This window comes from Dreissena polymorpha, chromosome 1, assembly GCF_020536995.1.
Source record: "Dreissena polymorpha isolate Duluth1 chromosome 1, UMN_Dpol_1.0, whole genome shotgun sequence".
NCBI classification, from domain to species: domain Eukaryota; kingdom Metazoa; phylum Mollusca; class Bivalvia; order Myida; family Dreissenidae; genus Dreissena; species Dreissena polymorpha.
In genome coordinates, this window is record NC_068355.1 from 210,453,116 (window position 1) to 210,466,520 (window position 13,405).

The window sequence follows — 13,405 nt, forward strand, 5'->3', positions numbered from 1 at the left end:
GAATGCATAAACTATTTCAACAATTCAAATAATCCTGGTCTAATATTCTTTGCAGACTTTGAAAAGGCATTCGATTCGCTTGATCACTCATTTATGTTCTCTTGCTTAGAAAATATGAACTTTGGTGAAAGTCTCATTCAATGGGTCAAACTATTCTATACCGATATTAACAGTATAATCATTAACAATGGCTTCTTTTCAAACAGTTTTAACATCGAACGAGGGGTTCGACAAGGATGTCCACTCTCATCATCGCTATTTATTATTTGCATCGAGTATCTATCACATCACATTCAATCAAATAAAAACATAAAAGGCATATCACTAGAACCTGACGAAGAAATCAAACAGTCCCTATTTGCTGACGATGCAACTTATTTTTTAAACGACAATAACGATTCTTTCCATAACCTAATAGAGTCGCTAACCCTTTACGGAATGACATCAGGTCTTAAACTAAACAAAAGTAAATGTACTGTGCTACGAGTAGGTAAATTAAAACAAAGTAATGTCCAATATAAAAAAGAAATGAAATTTAATTGGACATCCGATGAAGCCACAACGTTAGGAATTACTTTCACAAATAATGAAAAGGATACAGTTCTTAAAAACATACTTCCTAAATTACAGAATTTTAAAAACTGCTTAAAATCATGGCATCACCGTAAACTTACACTAATCGGAAAAAACACAGTATTAAAAACGTTTGCACTTCCTAAATTAATTTATGTATTAACAGTTCTCCCAAATCCACCAAATGAGGTTATTAACGATATAAAATCAGCAATATTTAATTTCATATGGGACGGTAAGCCTGACAAAATAAAACGAACTCAGTTAATTCAATCCGTAGAAAATGGAGGTATCCAATTAACGAACATTGACTCATTCTTGAAGGCAATCAAATGCAGCTGGGTCAAAAGATACCTAGATAATACCAATACGAGTAAATGGAAATTATTCTACCAGAAAATCCTAAAAAAATATGGTGACTCCTTACTCTTTGAATGTAACATCAGCAATACTATCTTACATGAAATTGCAAACGAAAACATATTTCTGTCTGATGTTCTATCAGCATGGAGTGATGTCACTCATAACCTAGAAACCAAAACCAGCAGTAAAACTATTTTATGGAACAATAAAGACATAACTTCAAACAATAAGACGTTTTTCTATAAATATTGGTTTGAACGAAGCATTAAATATGTCGACCAATTATATGACTTCAGAATTAAGGATTTTTACTCATTTGATGATATATGCTACATATACGGAATACCTTCAAATAATTTCCTGAAGTATTACACACTAATCAAAAGCATACCCATACATATTAAATCTGAAATCAATACAAATAATACACCATGTACCCAAACAAAATTCGTAGAAAACATACTTGGAAGAAAAAACAAAAATAAAATATTTTACACACTACAAATTAAAAACCCTACAGAAAACTCCAAAACCCAAAATAAATGGCAAGTCCTTTTCGGAGAACATGAACTTAATTGGAAACACATATTTACCATGCCATATAAAGCAACTGTTGAAAGCACACTGAGAAATTTTCAATATAAATACATCCATAGAATTATAGCTACAAATAAATATCTCTTTAAATGCAAATTATCTAATTCAAATCTGTGTGACTTCTGCAGTGAAAACATCGAAACTATAGAACATCTTTTTTGGGAGTGCAAACACATCCAGCCTATTTGGAATCAATTAGCAATTTTTCTTGAACAACAGCAACTAAACGTTAAACTATCTTTCTTAAATGTAAGTTTCGGAATTAACTCATTGAAATCAATAGACTGTAATAATATTGTTAATTTTATTCTTATAATGATGAAATATTTTATCTTTATTATGAAGTACAAAAAACAAGTACCAAATTTTAATTGTTTTGTCCATAGTCTTAAACTAAAAATCCAGATTGAGAAAGAAATAGCCCTCAGTAATGACAGATTACAAATCTTTGAACAAAAATAGAATCGGATTAAATTCTCATAATGTTTGTCCACTTATATACATTTCACTCTTATGTTAGTTTATCTTTCTGAAATATATATATATATATATAGATATTTCAATCTTATAAGATCATTGTGAATGTACAACAAAACACACAAGTCCAGTATGCTTTCTTCCGACTCTATACAACTCATCATTTTTCATAACTATTCTTCTGTTGTTCTTTCCTTTTCTCTTTGAAAGAAATATATACATATTAGCATATCTTGTATAACATGTCTGAATTTATTGCTTTGTACAATCACTATACTATGTTGTATGATCATATACATGTATACATTGTATGTATAATATTGAATAAAAAAAAAAAAAGTCAAAAAAAAAAAAAAAAACATTACCATTTTTAGTCATGCCGATGGTTTGATTATCTTCGAAAATGCTATGTATAAATGATGTAAATTCGAAAGTGGTTTCAGGGCAATTATAAACACCGAAGACAAAATAAAATACAATCTATATTAGGAATGTTTTCTGAAATATATTTTGATGAACCGTAATGATGGAAGAATGATAACTCCCTTATGTATACACTAAAAATGACGTGCTGGTTACGCCACCCTGCACAATACCGCTGTTACATTCATATTTAGAAGTGATTTCGTTTTTTACGCTACACACGCGGCTTCGAATGCAATTAGCAAAATAACGACCACCGATTCATTTTGCAGCATATATTTGCGAACGAACAGCCTCGAGAGGTCACTCGGTTGGCCATGCTAGCGCACAATCTGATCCCTAATACCCTCAGTTCGAGCCTTAACCGCAGACAGTCCGTATCCACCATGTATCTGCTGAAAAGACTGGAAAAAGAAGAATATTTCCTGGAAGAGTGTGGGATGCTGGCATACGAGGTTTGTTTTTCACGTACATGAGTGTAAATATTACTCATTTGAAAGAATACATACTACGATTTTTATATTAAATATTTATGAACGTATAAACACATAATGATATTGAGAGTAACGAACGCACCGAATGCTTTTGTTCTACATTATTATATTTCATTGTAATTTCAGTATGTTCGCGACTGTTTCACCAAGGACGAAAAGCTATTACTGGAAATCGTGTCAAAGAATGACGTCATCAAGCAACTTCCGGACTTCAGATGTCTGACACTTGACTATGGTGTGTAATATAAGCATATCATGTTACAATCAAACGCGATTCAATTGTTTAAGTACATACATTATGTTAAAACATTATATGAACATATGAGTAGTGATGATAATTGACCCTGAGCACCATGCGATGGGGTGTGTTTAGGGTATAATGCTGTAGAGTTACTCAGTGTTATCCAGTTAGTTTACTTTAACCCATTTATGCCTAGCGTCCTGAAAAAAGGACTTTGCAAACAGCGTAGACCCAGATGAGACGCCGCATAATGCGGCGTCTCATCTGGGTCTTCGCTGTTTGCTTTAAGGAATTTCAGTAAGTAATATTCTAAATATAGAAATAAATAAACTAGACCTCCCTAATTTTGGAAATAAATTGATCCAATTTAGAAGGATGGGAGAGTCCACTTGGCTTAAATGGGTTAAACCTATTTATTTAAGCTCGATTGCACCCAAAGCCTCAGGATTAGTGAAACGCTCACGAGTCCGTTTCCTGGGCCTAGAACCAGTACTTAGTGTCTTTGGGGTTAATCGAAAGAACGCACCATCAGTGGGGATCAAACCAGTGACCACCCGGTCGCTAGGCAGATACCATATCCATTGCTTTACCGCGACCTCATTGGAGTTTGGATATCTTCAATTACAATATTGTTGTTAAACTGCTGCAACCCGATGCTGTTGTTTTTTTTTAATCATTTTAAGTTATTGGGAAAAAAATATTTAGTAAAAATGAAAAACCATTCAGCTTTCAGATCTCGCTGGTTTGTGGTATTGGTAATGGCTGATAGTTATGGTGCTATGCTCACTACTAGTTAACAACATAAGGAGCCTTGTTTTGGAAAATAAAAACTCGGCTAAATGCATAAGCGTAAAGTTTGGTCACATATTAGGGACAACATTTTCTGTTTTTATAGAACTTTTCGTTTTTAAGAAGCCTCTTCTCATCGGAAATCGACTTAAGGCGCAAAGTATCGTCCTTGAATAGCCTGTGTGAACTGCACATTATGGCCCGTTATTCTTTTGGTCTTTAAAGCTGACCGTCTCCGTAAGCCAAGCACGAGGGACGTCGATGCCAAGTTGTCTTGGAACGTGCCCACGGATAAGTATTACTCGGTTGTGTTCCGTGATGTCCCAGTGCCGCGATCAGACTGGAATGAGGTAGGGGGACTGACTGTAGCATAACGAGTCGCTTTCTGTTAGAACTGGACTTCATGCCTGTGCGTAAAGTTTCGTCACAGATAAGCTTGTGCAGTACGCACAGGCCAATCAGGGACGACACTTTCCGTCTATATTGGAATTTTACATAGTAGAGACTTCCTTTAAATTTTTTCAAACTCTGTAAATCTCAACATTGTACAAAAGTATGAAATGACGAAGGTTACGCCATGGTCTAATGAGTACTTATTGTCCACAATTCCGGCTCAAAGACTCAGCCTCTGCAAAATACTGAGTAGTTTCTTGTGAAAATGCATGGCTTAAATTGTATTTATGTTGTTGTTGTTTTGCGTTTGTCGTGAATTTATGTACGCTGCTGTTGGTGTTGGTGTTTTTGTTCATTCGGGGGTCGGGAGAGGCGACGGGTGGGATGGGGGGCAAGAACAATTAACAATCTTGACTAGTTAAACATATGTTTATCCTAAATAATGGTGCCTTAATTAATCGCTATTGATTTACATATTCTAATACGATATTTTATGTTAATTAATAAAGAGTTTTCTATGAAGAGTACCGGTACACAACGTTATGCCTTTTCCATTGTTGATATATAAATAACGTCTGTCGAAAGCTCAACTCAAAGCTAGCCTTATTAAAACGCATTAAACCCTATCTAAATTATGAAACAATGAAGTTGTTTTATAATTCATACATCTTACCACATATGGACTATTGTTGTACAATATGGTGCTCAGCCACAAGATCAAATTTAAAGAAGGTAATTTCGATACAGAAACGTGCTGCAAAAATAATAATGAATAAGCCGTTTTCCTCTCCTTCAATTCCGATTTTCAATAAACTGGGCTGGTTGTCATTTGAAAATAGGTGTAAATTTCTTGTTGGGACTATAGTGTACAAAGTTTTAGATAGCTCAATGCCTCCTTATTTTGATGACGTTATTTTTGTATCAAATAACAATACATACTTTCTTAGGTCCACCACCCACAACAATTTATCATATGTTGCATTTAAAACGAATTACGGAAAGCGTACTTTTTCCTTTTGTGCGAGAAATACATGGAACCTTATTCCAAATAATATAAGACAAGCACCTACAATTATTTCCTTTAAACGGCACCTTAAAAACATTTGCTACAAACGCAAAACCTTTTTTGATATTGTGGGTTGTATGGATTAAAATACTGCCTTTGGGTATTTTATTATTCTTCTTTTTGCTTTGTGATTGTCTGTTGTTATGAAAGAATGAAATAACCATTATTGTTATTATTATTATTATTATAATTATTATTATTATTATTATATATTTTTTTAAATTATTATTATTGTTATTATTATTATTATTAATGTAATTTTATAAATATTATTTTATATTATTAATATTATTTGTATTAGTATTATTATTTTCATTATATGATGCTTTTGTAATTATTTTTTTTAAGGCTGATTGCAGTATGCTAGACATTGTTGAGTTATATTTACATATACTGTGTTTTTTGAAGACCACATTGTAAAAAAGATATGCTATTTCTTAATGTGTTATCTTCGTGAAATAAAGTTATTATTATTATATCACAGTACTACCTCGAGGCTCAGATCTTCCACGGCAAGCAAGCGCTGTGTCATGCAGTTCGAGTAGAGGAGTACAACCGACCTGTGCAGTTCAGCGTCTCCATTGAAAGCCTTCCGAGGAACGCACGCCTGTGCTTCACTGTGATCAAGAAGGACAAAGTCATTAAGGTAATTTACCCATTTAATAATAAGCTGAAATTGATAAGATCGCAATTGATAAGAGTCATGTGTCTTGCAGAGTTCCAGTACGAGGCTGAACGTGATGCCATTTGTTATAATGTCACGCAACTTCCCATCTCAGTTCAAATTTTCACGCTTTTTAACATGAGTAAATATTGTTACATCAAACACGATGTTCGTGTTGATTTCGATTTAATAGTAATACAAGATTCCTTACACTTTTTAAACAATTCACTATTGCGTATCTTTCGCTATTACAGAATCTGAGAGGAACAAAGTGGGTAAATATGCAGATCTTTGATCACAAAGGCGCCCTCATAACGGGTGAGGTCCGATGTCAGATGTTCGCATTCTCGGGAAAGGTCAACAGGGTCAATAACCCCCTTGGTCTGTCAGGTAATTTCAGTTATCCAAACCATTAGATGCATAAGTCAATATTTCTAAAGATTTGTACAGAGAAAAATTAAGGAAATACGTGAAGACCTGTAACTTATGCGAGTGTTTTAGACAAATATTGTCGACCGATCTTTATTTACAGACAAGTGAAAAACGATTTGGAGTTAGAATAAGTAGGAATAAATCCCTCGCATGTGGCCTAAGACATTATCCGAGCCAAACTGGTCGAGAAAACAGAGCTTATGCACATATTTCGATCGTGACATAACCTTTGACATACGAAATTAAGAACTATTATTCAATATGCTGCACTCATGGTTGAGTAGATAAACAAACATGAAAACGATTTCATGACTTGTCCCTTAAAGGCGAGTATCGTGTAAGAAATTACTTAACTTTGCAACAAAGATAAGCACAGAAACACACTTGCAATTTATTACACAATACTAAATAACTATGTTGGAATAAAAAAGGACAAAATAGGACAAAATATATGTTTGACATTCAATACATATGTTCTTTATATAAGTTTATACATTGCAATGCTATGTTTGCTCAGTTACCTTTATGTTCGATAGTGCGTGCTTGGGAACATCCATTACCGGTGGTATCAATAAGAGTCGCGTTTTGAAAAAACTGGGCATAATGCATGTGCGTAAAGTGTCGTCCCAGATTAGCCTGTGCAGTCCGCCCAGGCTTCTCAGGGACGACACTTTCCGCCTAGATTGGATTTTTGCTAAGAAAAGACTTCATTTAAACGAAAAATGTCTTAAAAGCGGAAAGTTTCGTCCCTGATTAACCTATGCGGACTTCACATGCTAATCTGGGACGACACTTTACGAACATGCATTATGCTCAGTTTTCTCAGAACGCGACTCATATACTAATTTTACCCATAATGTACTATAATTAATAGTTTAAATACAAGAAGGTGTCAGCAAAATATTGGCGAGCTATAATACATGTTAGCCTCGTTCGTGGACAAACGGATCAATGTATGAGCGTTATTTTAATCCAAGATAAACCTGTGCAGTACGCAAATGCTTATCTGTGGCGACGCTTTCCGATTATACTGGCTCCTCGCTAAGAAAAGACTTCATTTACATGTATTCGATAAATTCCTTAAAAGCGGAAAGTGTCGTCTCTGATTAGCCTGTGCGGACCCAGGACACAGGCTAATCTATTAAGACATTTAACGCACATGCATCGTACAGGTTTAACAAAGAACGTGTCCAGTTCAGACCAGTTGTGGTTCGAGATCCAGAAGCCCTGTCCGGAGTCGGTTCGATTCCCGAGTTCAGAAGAGATAGACAGACACATCGAACGGGAAGAGCGATTTACGGATAACACAGTACGTATCAATGTCAAACTTACCTTAAGAATTATTCACGCTTTCGGCGACTTACGCAAGCGGGCTTTTGAGCACAACTGTTCTGACACAAAACAAGTTATGTTTATTTTTAAACGCAATAGCATGTAAAATGTTTATTCAATAACTTGGTGCAGTTGATTGCAAAATACATTTGAACACAATATATCAAATCGTATTAATGATCTAAAACAAGGCATAGTCATTTATGCACTTAAATTTAGCTGACAATGTAAGCCATTTGGTGGTTTCATTGATAAAACGGTAAGAAAAACTATATTTGAACGTACCTTGATTAAAATTTGTTGTAGTCACCGCATTCTAACTGGTAAAATGAATTAACATATTCCTTTATAATTGGTTGTCGACGTCCAACTCAGCGCTAATCTTTGCTTCAATTGTCTTGTAAACATATTTTCAGTCTCGTCACATGCCGTTTGACATATTTGATAGAATTTGTGCAAAAGAGGTTTTCAACGAACTCACGTCCACGGAGAAATCGACTTTGTGGGAAACAAGGTAAACACTAATAAAGATATTCATAAAGTCTCAATCTTACGTATTACCTATGGTATGCTAGTTAGAATTGAGTAAAGTAATATAGCCTGTGAAATATATACTGATCTAAATGTTTATTTCTGAATGTGCCACAACCAGAAACAGTCTATCTGTTTGCAGTGTTGGATTTATCGTAATCTTATTATAACGAAAATATACAGCAACTATTCTTGTAAATTGTGCATGCAGACTTTTGTATTACATTTCTTGCATAATCTTGAAGCATACGATCAGTTTTCGTAAAATAGTCCCTAAAGCTTGTATTATGTCTGACTTGTTTTGGACAATCAGTTCGTTAGAATCAAAACCATTGTTATTAAATAAATGAGCCGTGCTCTGTGAAAAGGTTTTTTTTGTGTGTATAGTGTCGTCCCAGATTAGCTTGTATGATATTTTTTTGCTTCCAGAAAGTCTCTTCTTAGCGAAAATCAAGTTTAGGCAGGAATTGTCGTCCCTGATAAGCCTATGCGGACTGCACAGGCTAATCTGGGTCGAAACTTGACGCACATGCATTAAACCCTCTTTTCACCTGATATTTAATTATGCTTATTCAGCTACATTCTTTTTTGCAGAGCTCAAGCGCTGGAATACCAACCAAAACTTCTACCGAGAATCATTCAATGTGTCGACTGGACAAAAAGGCACGACGTTTTCCAGGTAGATAGAATTTTTTATTATCAACAGTCAGGGTCCATTATCACCAAGCCTTTGTTAGACATCCGAATTTAGTTTAAACCTATTTATTTTAGCTCGATAGCATAGAAAGCCTAAGGCTTAGTTGAAATGCTCACGAGTCCGTTTCCTGTGCCCATAACCAGTACTTTGTGTCTATGGGAGATCTAAAGAACGCCCCATAGTGGGGAAAGAACCCGTGACCTCCCGGTCGCTAGGCGGACAGCATACCATCTTCGCCACGGTGACCTTCAGAATAAAGAATAGACTTGAGCACCGCTCTGGGAGGCGGAGCTGAGTACATGTGGTTCAAGTGCCGTCCCAGATAAGCCTGTGCAGTCCACAGGGACGATCTTCGAAAATTGCCATTACAGCGGAAAGTGTCGTCGTTGAAAGTCTTTGCGGACTCCACATGCTACTCTTGGACGATACCTTAACCCTTACAGTGCGGGAACCGAGTTGTGAAGGCCTTTGCAAACAGTTTGGATCCAGATGAGACGCCACAGAACGTGGCGTCTCATCTGGATCCAAACTGTTTGCTATTCTGATAGTATTCTTTGAAAAAAAAATCGAAGAAAATGCTAATTTTAGAAATTTAGCAGACGACATTTTAGCAGACGACATATTTCCCAGCATGCAAAGGGTTAAGCTAATGTAGTAAGCCCCGTTTTCCCAATGCAGGCTAACTTAGAACTAAGACAACGTGTGACATTGCTTGAATAGATGCAGTCACTCGATGTTGCTTATGTCATAAGTACAGTATTGTATGTGAATAATTATGTAATTTGAGATGTTAAATGTCAAGTATGATTCGGCAATGAACACAATTTAGACCATTACAGTTGTAGGACTAATCTTTATTGCAAGTCTATTCTTATTGTTAGATTTAAGTTTAAGAATTGGTTGGTAAATACTGGTCCAGTTTTCAGTTATATGCAATCACAATAAACAATATTATACCATTTATATAGAGCATTTTGTGTATTTAATCCGGCGTCGTTGACGAGTCTTTCCGTTTACTATAACAAACGGGGAACTCGAAAAAGACAAATACACAATTCAAATCCAAGATATATTTTTCTTACAGTGGAATAAAACCATCTTCACATCTAAATAAGATCACATTTCCATATACAATTGCGCCCCGCTATTGGCTAAATTATTTTGCGTAAAGTGTCGTTCCAGATGAGCCCGTGATGTCCACACAGGCTAACCAGGAAAAACACTTTCCGAATAAACTGGATTTTCGCAAAGAAGGAACTTCCTTTATACGAAAAAATGCCATATTAGCGTAAAGTGTTGACGCGGATTAGTCTGTGCGGACTGTACATTCTTATCTGGGACGACATTTCACGAAATGCATTAAGAACCGTTTTCTCATAGCGAAGCGAATATGTTTTTTTCATATACAACTATTTACCATTAAATCGCACAACATCTACTCATGGATCTTACTCACAGTTGTACCAGCTCATCCGGAGACACAGGGTCCAAAACCTCGAGGTGGCGCTGCAGCTGCTCGGGCCCGAGTACCCGGATAGAAGAGTGCGCCGCCTGGCGGTCGAATATCTTGCATCCAATATGCCACCACAAGGATTGAATCTCTACCTCCTGCAGTTTGTTCAGGTGAGCAGAATACACATACTGATAGACAAATGCTGCTATATTCTAACCCCCAGCTTCATGAACCTTTTGTTATCTAAGGAGCTGTATGTAGACATAGGCTATAAGTATGCAAGATTACCTATATGTATGACCCAAAAAGAAACAACATTTGATTTCATTTGGTGTTTGACGACGTGTTCATGGATCAACATCAATAATTGCGTCTGATTACATCACACGGATTCCCATAACTAATATATTCATAATAAATGTAACAGTCAAATTAAAATTCATGTTTTCCAAATAGTCATTTTCTTCAACTAAATTTAATTGAAAATATCGACACGAATCTAAGAAATAAACCTTGCTCTGGGAAATAGGATCTTAATTAGTGTGCCTAAAGTGTCGTCCCTGAATAGCCTGCACGGACTCACAGGCGAATCTGCATAAATTTTACTTTTGTTAAACAAACACTAGAAGACCTCATTCAAACAAAAAAATAACATATACGCGGAATGTGTCTTTCCTGATTAGCAACACTTGCACATGAATTAACCCATTTATGCCTAACGTCTAGAAAAAAGTCCTTGGCAAACAGCGTAGACCCAGAAGAGACGCCGCATGGTGCGGCGTCTCATCAGGGTCCGCACGGTTTGCTTAAAGGAATTTTTGTAAGAAATATTTTAAATATAGAAATAAATATACTAGACATCCCTAATTTTGGAAATAAATTGATCCAATTTAGAAGGATGGGAGAGTCCACAAGGTATAAATGGGTAAAGCTCCGTTCTATCAGAGCGAGACTCGTAAATAACGCGTGTTGACTCACTTTCAGGCTCTGTTGTTTGAGAGCTACCATGACAACGATCTTGCCAAGTTTCTCCTCAAAAGGGCCTTGTTATACAGGGATATCGGGCACAAGTTCTTCTGGTTACTAAGGTAAGTGATTTCAAGAGTAGTCTCCTACTGTTTGCATCTACAAAAAGAGCCAAGCTCTGTGAAAACAGGGCTTAATGTATATGCATACAGTGTCGTCCCACATTAGCTCTTGAAGTCCGCACAAGCTAATCAGGGACGATACTCTCGGCCTTAATTGGATTTTCTCTACGAAGAGTCTTTTTTAAACCAAAAATACAATAAAAGCAGAACTTGTCTTCCCTTATTAGCCTGTACAGGCTGCGTTTTCCGCTTTGTTGGAATTTTTCGTTTGAAGGAAGTCTCTTCTTAAAGAAAATCCATTTTCGGCGGAAAGTGTCGACCCTGATTAGCCTGGACAGCACATATTTATCCGGGATTTCACTGTGCGCGCATGCAATAATCTCCGTTTTCCAAAAAAATGATGTTGTAATACTTAGCATTATCTATTGCCTGTGCAACTGAAGTTCCATTTTGTATATACTTGCCGTTGTACCACACAGATCAGAGATGCACAATCCCGTGTCTCAACTGCGGTTCGCACCGCTTCTTGAAAGTTACTGTCTGTACTGTGGAGCCGCCGTGTTTGAAGAACGCCGCCAGGAGGTAGAGACTGCCAAGGCCTTACACAAGCTTGCCATGAGATTGAAGGACTTGAAGAAAGAATCGACCTCTGCTGATGCTGTAAGATTGATTTTTATAATTAAGTGTCGCTCTGAGAATGGGGTTTAATGCGTGTGCGTAAAGTGTCGTCAAAGATTATCCCGTGCAGTCCGCGAAGGCTGAATCGGGATGACAATTTCCGATTCGACTGAATTTTCGTGGATGAGACTTCCTTAAAACGAAAAATCCCATGAAAGCCGAACCTGTCTTCCCTGATTTGCTTATGTGGAATGCAAAGAATGAGCTGGGTCGACACTTTACGCAATTGCTTTAAGACCATTTCTCCCGGAACGATAATAATAATAATAATAATAATAATAATAATAATAATAATAATAATAATAATAATAATAATAATAACTATAATAATAACTAGTATAATTATTATAATAATTCAAATGAACAAAACAATACTTTACATATTGGCAGATGGTAAATGTGCAAACGAATTTACGATGCACCGGAATATCAGCAAGTCGTGTGTCAGTCATGGACAGAACAGTCAGACTTGGAGAACTCAAGTAAGAAAACAATTTATCCGCATTTAAAACCGGTGTTTGATAAATGTGCGTAATGCATCTAATCCCCACAGGCTAATCATTGACGATACTTTCCGTCTAGACTGGATTTTTGTTTAGAATAAACCGCCTTTAAACGAAAAACTCAATAAAAGCGGAACGTTTCGTCCCTGATAAGCTTGTGCTTTAATCTGTAGGATGGTGAACATTCGCTAATGTCAAATATATCATTGTTTTCTTACGCCTTTCTAACCAAGAACAAGGGACAAATTTGTCACAAAACCAGGTTTTCAATTTGAAAAAAATTCAAATAAAGGGAGACAACTCAAACTGAACTGATTGTTCATAGTTACCCACTTTGTTTGAAAATAAATGTATTTTTAGTCGTGGCGACCTTGACCTTTGAGATATTGACGTAATGCTTCCGTGTGACACACCGTCCAATGATGGTGAACAAATGTGCCAAATGATTTTAAAATCTCACAATGCATGACATAGTTATGGCCCGGACAAGCTCATTTATGGCCATGTTTGACCTTTGAACTCAAAGTGTGACCTTGACCTTGGAGATATCGACGTAATTCTTTCGCGCGACACACCGTCTAATGATGGTGAACAAATTTGCCAAATGATTT

The 13,405-nt window shown here is 36.2% G+C and overlaps 1 protein-coding gene across 1 annotated transcript in view; it reads left to right on the forward strand.

Annotated features, from left to right (window-relative positions):
• The window catches only part of LOC127866217 (phosphatidylinositol 4,5-bisphosphate 3-kinase catalytic subunit alpha isoform-like), a 39,566-nt gene that overhangs the window by 13,708 nt on the left and 12,453 nt on the right, over positions 1 to 13,405 (forward strand). The window contains exons 6-17 of the mRNA XM_052406650.1: positions 2,706 to 2,888; positions 3,054 to 3,162; positions 4,183 to 4,307; positions 5,901 to 6,062; positions 6,335 to 6,470; positions 7,685 to 7,821; positions 8,261 to 8,358; positions 8,970 to 9,054; positions 10,453 to 10,695; positions 11,510 to 11,613; positions 12,093 to 12,273; positions 12,682 to 12,773. Coding sequence (XP_052262610.1) covers positions 2,706 to 2,888; positions 3,054 to 3,162; positions 4,183 to 4,307; positions 5,901 to 6,062; positions 6,335 to 6,470; positions 7,685 to 7,821; positions 8,261 to 8,358; positions 8,970 to 9,054; positions 10,453 to 10,695; positions 11,510 to 11,613; positions 12,093 to 12,273; positions 12,682 to 12,773 — 1,655 coding nt within the window. The remainder of the gene's footprint in view (positions 1 to 2,705; positions 2,889 to 3,053; positions 3,163 to 4,182; positions 4,308 to 5,900; positions 6,063 to 6,334; positions 6,471 to 7,684; positions 7,822 to 8,260; positions 8,359 to 8,969; positions 9,055 to 10,452; positions 10,696 to 11,509; positions 11,614 to 12,092; positions 12,274 to 12,681; positions 12,774 to 13,405) is intronic.